At 40.5% G+C, this 8,941-nt stretch overlaps 1 protein-coding gene across 2 annotated transcripts; it reads left to right on the forward strand.

The window, feature by feature from the left end:
- The first annotated feature begins 913 nt into the window (after positions 1 to 913).
- On the forward strand, positions 914 to 4,767 carry LOC146601022 (cryptic protein-like). 2 transcript variants are annotated; one of them, XM_085312376.1, is made up of 6 exons: positions 914 to 936; positions 1,417 to 1,466; positions 1,565 to 1,735; positions 2,630 to 2,744; positions 2,860 to 2,969; positions 4,643 to 4,767. In XM_085312376.1, the coding sequence occupies exons 1-6, from the start codon at positions 914 to 916 to the stop codon at positions 4,765 to 4,767; spliced, it is 594 nt and encodes a 197-aa protein (XP_085168502.1). The 2 variants fall into 2 exon arrangements, with proteins under 2 accessions (XP_085168502.1, XP_085168492.1); XM_085312366.1 differs by lacking the exon at positions 914 to 936 and adding an exon at positions 1,032 to 1,063.
- Positions 4,768 to 8,941: the final 4,174 nt, after the last annotated feature.

An 8,941-nucleotide genomic window follows, 5' to 3' on the forward strand; every position in this document is an offset into this window, starting at 1 on the left:
TGGTACTTCAGTTTAAGCCTGAAACAAAAGTAAATTTAGATAAACCAATTTAAATTGTAACAAATATAAAATAGACTGTAAAACAAGCGATTATGTAACTAAAGGAGTTGGCCTACGTCTTCCAGAAAATGAGCTTAGATCAATTACAGTCAACAGTTTCACCCCCACTGTGATGCTGTGTGCACTAAGGCATTTATTTCAGAAACAGCAGTTTCGTATCTCCAGCCACATACTTCTGTGCTCCAGAGGTTAGTGCCCCCACAGGAGACGTGAGGGAAAAGCTCCTGAGAGCACACTCCCCCCCACAACACACACACAATTTCAAAGCCTCTTGACTTAGTCTGRACTGTTCTCCTTGGGACTAAGACACCAAAACAGAAATTGAAAAGAATGCTTTTTTAAGGCATCGACGACTATTAATATAATGTGTGTTATAAAAATTTTATGCCAGCAGTAGTTTGGATTAGCACATCAAAAATCTCTACTTATATGTGGYGTCAGTGTATTTACTGATGTTAACAAGCACGCTTTGGAGCCGAGATCTCTCTCCCGCCTTGGGCCCTTTCCCAGCCGTGGGCCCTTAAGCTGCCCCCCAGCAGCAGCTGCTCCCACCTCGCTCCACCCTGTCAGCATGTCAATCAGGGGCAGGGCAGGGATCCCCGCTCAGCGAGGTGGTCACTGCCCCTCAGCCCCTCAGTCAGGGCTCAGCCAGCGGTCCTGCTGGGAGATATGTCTCTTCTCTGCTGTCATAAGCTGGGAAGAAAGAGAAAAGTGTCCTCCAGCCTCCTTTCTCCTGGTGCGGCGCAGGGTGCGAGAGCTGCTGCCGGCAGGCGCCRCGGTGAGGGGCCCGGACCCTCTGCACGAGCTGTCTGAGGGATCTGAGGGGTCTCACCAGTGTTTCGGGCRTAGGAAAATGCACCGCGGACAGCACGTTAGGTAAGGCTGTCTGCCCTGCCAGGTACCTGTGCTGGCCAAGGAGGCCTTTCCTTTCAGTGGTGATTTTCCGGGACACCACCAGGCCAGGAGACCAAATGGGAGCAACGTACCTGCAAGTGCGGGTTGGGCGAAGGCTGATGTTTTCTACCTGCCTTTGCGGCTCGCTGGTAACAACCTAGCTGTGTTCRAGAAGTGTACAGAAGGAGGCGTTTGGGGCTGGTTGTCAACCAGTGAAATGTATGGAATCTGTGGCTTTCTGGAAGAAAATGTAATGTATATGTCCTTGCGATTTTTTTTTCAAGATAGCTTGAGATTTTTGATGCACTAATCCAAACTACTGCTGACACAATTTTTTTGATATGTATTATATTAATAGTTGTTAATGTTTTGAAAAAAGCTTTTTTTGGGGGGGGGGCGTCTGTATGTAAGTCCCACAAACCAATTTCCCTTTCTTTTTCTCTCTTTTTTCTTTTTTTGTAGAATTCTTTTTACTGTGACTCTGGTCTGGCAGGCCATTCATTTAGGAAAAGGTAAGGAAAATTTCATGTTCCCCCCCATCTTTCTCTTGTACCTTTACAGCATTGCCTCATTACAAGCTACTCTCTCTTCCCTATTTACACTTGCCAAGGTCGTGAAAAAGAAGAACATGAAAAAGATATGGAAAACGTCAATGCCACTGCACAAAAGCAACAGCCTAAAAATGAAGGAACTGTTACACATACTCTCAGTGACATGAATCAGAGTTATGAAAGCAGAAAGCAGCAGCAGACRTTTGTACCTTTCACTGGCATTACAGAGAGTAGGTAACATTATTTTCTTTAAAAATGTCATTAAAATGTTTTCTTAAATGTTGTATCACAATAATGCTTTGACTCTTCTCCTGTGCACTGATCTGGATGGCAGATTTCAGCATGTTGAATTTATATGGGTGCTAATTTAAATTATTCTCTTGGCCACACACAAAGTGGTGATAAAGATTTAAGGTAGAACTTTTATCTTTTAAACTGCATCTTAACCTGCTGCCTTTTAAACTTCCCCTTTTATTTACAAACTATTTAATGGTGATAATAGAAAATAGAGAAAGATACTAGGAATTAAAGAAGGGATGCTCCTTTGGACTTGCAAAGTGTTTGTAAATTCTGTTCATTTTGTAAAATTTTCTATATTGCATGGCTAAAAAGTATTTATTTACAGAAAAAAAGGACTGTTTGCTATTTGTAGGCAACAGTRCTATAAGAAAAAGCAAGAGCAGATTTTTTGTTTCCTACCAGATACATACATAAAGATTTGTGACCCAGGCACTTGAGAAACAGTTGAGGGAAAGTCCCCTTGCCCTCTCAAAAATAAGCAACACTTCCCAGTAACCCTGCCTTGCTTCAGAGTGTGACGGAAACCTGCCTCCGCTGAGGTGAAACGTTCCACCTGAGTCCATGCTGCTCCTGCAGGGCTTGCCAGGCGTTGCCTCTTGACCATCCCATAATCCCTAGTAGTTTGCTTCTAATCCTTAACTAAACAAACTCGGCTTAGCTGAGCAAACACTCTTAACAGGCAGCTAATTTTATTGTCTCTAAAGACAATAAAACTAGACATCCTTACCATCCTTTGGCAACTGCAGGGACCCAAGAGAACAAGTGAGGAAAAAAGGAGGAAGCGCCCCTGAATTCTTGGGAAAACAGGTTATGCTGTCTTGCAGGTAAAAAGCTGAACAGGCACTGCTGCCRGAACGGGGGGACCTGCATCCTGGGGACTTTCTGTGCCTGCCAAAAGCATTTCACCGGCAGATACTGTGAATACGATGAGCGGAAAAGGTAAAAGCCAAACTAAAACCAYGCAGAGGCGGACAGAGCTGCTCTGGGTGGTTATTTTTTGTGGGGGTTTGGRGACATACAAAAAATGCAAAAAAGTTTCCCTTGTCCTTGACAGCAACTGCGGCAGCATTGCCCACGGCGCCTGGGTGCTGCGGGGCTGTCAGCTCTGCCGGTGTGGCTACGGTACCCTGCACTGTCTCTCAGACATCACACACAGCAACTGCGGTAAGGGACAGCATGGTCAGTCRCCCTGCTTTATTTTGTGCTTGGCAGAATTGCCTTCTGCAAAGGCAGAGGACCRCATATGTGCTCTGTTTAAACTTCTGCAGGGGCCTACCCTGCTTCAGAGAAGCACATCAGTGAGACGTATATGATAGAGCTGTCGCTTGCATAGTACATTGCATAAAATACTTTGAGATTTTTATAACATTTCTCTGCAGTTGGAAACTAATTCCCCCATTTTAATTGAAAATTACGATGATAAATGTCTCTTCTGTTATGCAAACCTACATATGTCYGTGACTTCTCATTTAACCAGGACAATTTGTATAACTAAGCTATACCAAAGCATAAAAATCCTTAAGTCGGGAGAGGGTTAGCCATACTTGAAAATCATCAGTTTGAGCTGGTAAGGTAGAAGTATAAACCAGTATTATATCAGAAAAATCAAAGCGCTGAAAACTTTTGTGATCTTTGTGTAAGTTACTTAACCCACAAATGGCAGAAAATGGGTCTGAATTCAGATCTGYATCATAATTTCAAGTATATTCTTATATAGAGCTCTAAGCCTGAGCACACTGCACAGAAATGTGTAGCCATAAGCCTTGATTTGTGTCTAGGGGAAACATCCATGCTTTCATACTCCTAAGCAATGGCTTGTAAGAGTTTAATGCATCTCCTAGGACAAAGCCAGCACAAAACATTCCTGCCTTCCTCCGTGGTGATCTGCTCCCATCCTGTACGACTTACTTCTCCTTCAGTTGTGCTAACATCACGGGTTAGCAACAGGCCTAAATAGCTTCAAAKATTTACTTGTAGCCAACAATACTGTCAGGGACTTGCTCAGGGAAAGAAGAGGCTGTCTGAACATTGTATTAAAGCTATAACACCTCAKTTTTGCCATCAATTTGGAATAAAACACAAATTTTTAAGCTTGAGCCTCACAGATCCCRAGGGAGTGCCCTACTGCACAATAAGCATATAAGCCTAGCAAGGTGAAATGCTTTAAAAAGCAATTATTTGTATCTTCACAACCACAGCCAAAACTACTTTTACCTTGAAGTCTACATGTGGCAACTAAGCAACACCCTTCAGAAGAGCTTAATGCTTTCTTGCCAAGTTTCCTTGAATGTTTAACTCTGAATCAACCCTACTGCTGTTTGTTACAGGAGCAAAAGACCTAATAGGCCTGGCCCTGCTCAATGAAAGCAGTCTTACTGCTCCTGAGCTCAGCTTCAGAGGCAGCAAAGGTGCCAGGGAGAATCAGCTGTTTACCCCCCATCTGGGTGAGGGTATTGCTTTCTGCTTGTGCTAATGGCTATAAATGGAGGCCCTTCCTGTTAACGGAAGGGTTAAAAGGCTCCATGCAGGCTTGAGTGCATGCTTCTTGTGAAGATCTTGCTCTTGCTTTTGCTGGGTATTTACTTTTGATTATTCTGAGATTAATGCCTGCAAGAGCTGATAAGTGCTATCAGTTGCTCCTCAAACGATCATTGATGGGACGTCTATTCACATCTCTCCCCAGAGAATAGCTTCTGTGATTGGCTTTAACAGCTGATACCTTTAACTTAAGTACCTGCGAGATGTTGGAGAAGCTTCAAAGTGTGTTGAACATCCTTATATTTTATAAAGTTTACATTTTGCTCTTGTTAACCATTTTATTGTTGATATTTTTACAGATCTGAAAGCAGAAGAGGAGGAAATGCCCAGACTATATTCTAATGGCCTAAGATTAGAGCAAACAGTGTTTGCATTCTTTTGCCTACTCCCCTTCCTCCTGGAGCTCTGCTGCTGGCAACTATGAAACTGCACAAAGGGAATATCTCTGGGTTCATGTAACCCTCACCATGAGTCATATGCAATTTTATTTTTCTCCTGTAAACTAGGTGATGCTTCATCTACATGTTGGAGGCATATTAAGACGTATTTAGTTAGTGTTGAAATGCTTGGATTATTATAAACTCAGATTATATGAATGTGAAGTATTTATTAATATTTTATTATTTTATTACTACTATTAATGTCTGATTCTAACAGTTCTCTAGTTTTAAAACATTGTTCTTCCAGTGGAAGAAAAAACTCCAATGCTCTATGCCTTAAGTATTGCAAATTATAGTCATTTCCTTTGTATATCATACCAGCTACTTTAACAAATAAAGGTATTTTTTTTTCAGAAGAGTTTTTATGTTTGACTTCATTTAAACACGAAAATTCTACCTACCTGCCATTGTCATTGTATTGTATCCAGTAACAAAATGGTTAGAAAAAGACAGAGTAGAATGAACAGTCTGAAATTTGAAAAAGATAAGGAGCTTTTGAAGGACATATTTCAAACCCTAATATACAGAGGAACTCAAAGTTAGTTTCTCAGCTTCTGTTATTATTTCTTATAAATGTCTTCTATGCATAATCTTAGACAGGAAATATGTTTCTTAAGAATATATAGTTGATTTTTTTTTTTGATTTTATTTTACATCTTATGATTGTGAGAATTTTTTATTTTTAATAGATAGTGAGGAGGAACCTATTTAAACCTTTTATATGGGCAATATATCTTGATTTATAAACCACTTAAATGTTAGTATTTCCAGGCTGTAAAGTAAAAAATGTTTGGAACATGTGACCACATTTGTGCTGAAAGTTTATAAGACATCAAAAAAAACCAAAAAACAAACAAACAAAAAAAATCTTTATTAAAAAAACTGCAAAAAGAAGCCTAAAATATACCTTCATTCTCTGAATGTGAAGCTACCACGTAGAAATAAATCAGCTTTATAATTTTATTGGCTCTAAAGTCATTAGGCATCCTTTAATAATTTTATAAATCATTGATTTCTCTAGTACTACAAATCAAGACCACAGTTCAGCTACTAAGCAGAGAAAGATGCATTGCCAACAAATGACTTCATATGTTGGCTGCATTTGAATCTAGGGCTGTGCAGTAATAGACTTTTGCAGACAATCATTGTCTAAAGGTGTATTYACACTAAATTACAATTCAGACTGCTCCTTTCCATGCATCGAATGTTGATGGAAAGAGAGTAAGGCTTCTCAGCCTTAATATAAGATGCACTAGACCAAAAATGATCCTTTTCTCAAAATACTACTTTCCAGAAACTCATCTGTACCCATGTGTCTATGTTTCCTCAGGTTTAAAAAAGTCAGATATCAAGACAGTGAAGTTCCAGTGAGAACAGCTTGGAGGAAAATAGAAATGCCTTTAATTATCAGATGCTGAGAACACRAGATATCATTATGAAAGCATCTTGGCTTGCCATAAAGCGTACCTGAAAAGTCTATAGGCAATGTCACTTGTAACATGTTTCAAATATCCTTTTCTTTTTGAGAAAAAGCAGTAGGATATGCAGAAAGTACACAGGATAGCAAAAGTATATCTGAAATACTACATATTATTTTTTATCCCTACAGAAAACATACAGAGCCATTAAAGATAGCAATTAGCAAAAGGAGAAGAGTGATCTAACAGGGTTTACAACAGAAGAGCTATTTCTAAGCAATAATATCCATAGCAGAGTTAATCAGGAAAAGCTGTTCAAGAGTAATTCCTTATGCAGATGAGCCTACATGCCTGCAGACTCGCCCTGATGGAGCTATACATTATTGGGTCAGTATAACTTGAAGGATTAGAGYAATTGAAAAGTCTAGCAAAGCCCTACTTTCCTGCCGCACAAAAATATCAGTCCAAGATATCTAATTAGAAGCAGCAAGGTATATTTTCAAAGTATTGCATGGAGAACTTAGTGGGGTAAGTGATTCTAATTAATGTCAGTGTAAACCACTATTCACTCTAAATGCTAAAATTTCAAAAATTTATCCCAAGTACATGGAAGAAGTGACAGAGATGCTTTTTTTTTTTCTTTCTCTCTCTCTTTTTTTTTTTTTTTTTTTTTTTTTTTTTTTTTTTTTTTTTTTTTTTTTTTTTTTTTTTTTTTTTNCATGACATTGCATTCTAGGTTACTGGAAAACCTGGAAATGGTTGCTTTGGGACTGCTTTACATCTACCATATTATGGGAAAGCACAGCCTCTGTGATTATTAGTTCYGGAAAATGTTTGCCTGCTCTTTGTGTCACGGCTCTGGAAGTTGCCATCAGCAGAACTGAGCAGAGTGAAAAACACTGTTACTCTTGCATACTTCAGCAGCAAAGKCAGCTATGGGAGCTGAGTTTGAAGTAAAACAGAGATCTTCAGTTGAGGGAAAAAAATATTTGAAAGCTGTTCCGTATATAGTTTTGTTCACAAATAAAAATATAAACAGGAAGGATGAAAACAGAAAGCACTGAGACACAAAGGAAAACACACAGTCACAATCTTTGCTTAGGTTAAAACTGTCTCCACTTTTATCTGTCTCCAGCTGTTCAAAAGAACAGATAAAAGAACACATTATTTTCCTCCCCTGCTACCATGTAGGCCTGGCCAGCCTTCTCACACTGCAATTACAAGCACTTTATTAAGGTTTGTTTATAGCAAACAGTGATGCTTACTCTCCAGCCTCATGCTAACTCTTTTTATGGACCACTCCATCAAACATGGCACGTCCCGGCAAACCATGTATCTGTTGCCACAAGTCGGTGCATGTGCCGTCTCTGTATGCGGCCACGTTTGGGTAGGGGGAAGACCGTCAAAGAGAAATATTTGTCAAACGCTTCCCGGGTCGCAGAGCCATTAGACCTTCTACTGCTCACTGCTGACTCTGAAACTCAAACAAACCGTGCAGCCCAGCACCGGCCCCAGCAGCTTCACCRCCGCGAGCAGGCGGCCGCCACACTGATAAAGACCCGAAAGCACGGCAGTGCTGAGGCAGGGGCTGTGTCTCCACGACCCCAGCACTAGCTGTAGTAGATGCCCAGAGCGTTTTAATGCTGCAGCAAGGCACAGGTTTGCAGGGTTGGGGGGGAGGGCATTGCTGTCCACCAATGCTCCTTGTGCTGCCACTGGAAGGCAGCAATTTGCTTTGAATAAATTCCATCACAACYTGAATAATGCATCAAGACTTTCTAATACGAGCCCATAAGATCAACTTACTTCTGCAGGCACTCAGTGCTAAGAAAGCATCACTTGCTCAGCTCTTTAAGTATCTGGCGGTTGTCTCTCAAGGTGATTTTACTCCTGATTTTGCATGGTTTTGAGGTTATTTGGGGATACTTAAGACTAGCATCTACCTTTACACATTTTGTTATTTGTCTTTCACTGAGTCTGAGATTAGTGTGTTAGCAGGGTGTGGTGTTTGGACCATTATACTTACGAYTTACATATGCCTAAGCAAATATACAGCAACTTTATATTTTGTCTTCCATTCATYGGAAGAGCCAGTGAACTGGCTCATGTACCAGGCAGTCCTGAACTTCATGTCATAGGTATACAGCATGTGGCAGCCTATCAAGTCACCCCACAATCAGTGCCAGTGATTCTCCAGCCTTCTCACCTTTCTCAGCACGGTTGTGTTAGAGTATGGGGGGCTCATGACAGTGACAACAGCTTGTATACATATCCTCTGCAGAATTATTCAAGCTTCRTGAATATTTCTTGCTATTGGAAAGCACATCTGAAAGGACAGAAAGGACTTTAAAACCTCTAATTCCCTCCATATTTGGCTGATTTCTAAAGTAATGATTTGAGGATGCTGGTGACAGAAACTTCTAGGCTGACTTTGCACTTGGCTGTTGTTAAAAGCATGAAGCCACCAAATGCCATCAGAATAAAATAAGATGCCTTTACAAAGCTAAATTTATAAATGAATCTTTGAAGCTTCAATTCAAATATCATGCGTATAACAYCTGATTGAAAAGCTGGGAACATACCACTAGTACAGGAACATTCATAAAAGTTCAAAAGCAAACAGCTCAAAAGGCATCAGCATTATTGATCCATTATAGATCCACTAGTAAAAGAAGCTCCCGTATCCTGGCTGAACCTCCTATCATCCAGCCTCATGGACTCCAGAAGACTCTCTCTCTCT

Source organism: Rhea americana, unplaced genomic scaffold, assembly GCF_003343005.1.
Source record: "Rhea americana isolate MKP2758 unplaced genomic scaffold, rheAme1 scaffold_11, whole genome shotgun sequence".
Lineage (NCBI taxonomy): Eukaryota > Metazoa > Chordata > Aves > Rheiformes > Rheidae > Rhea > Rhea americana.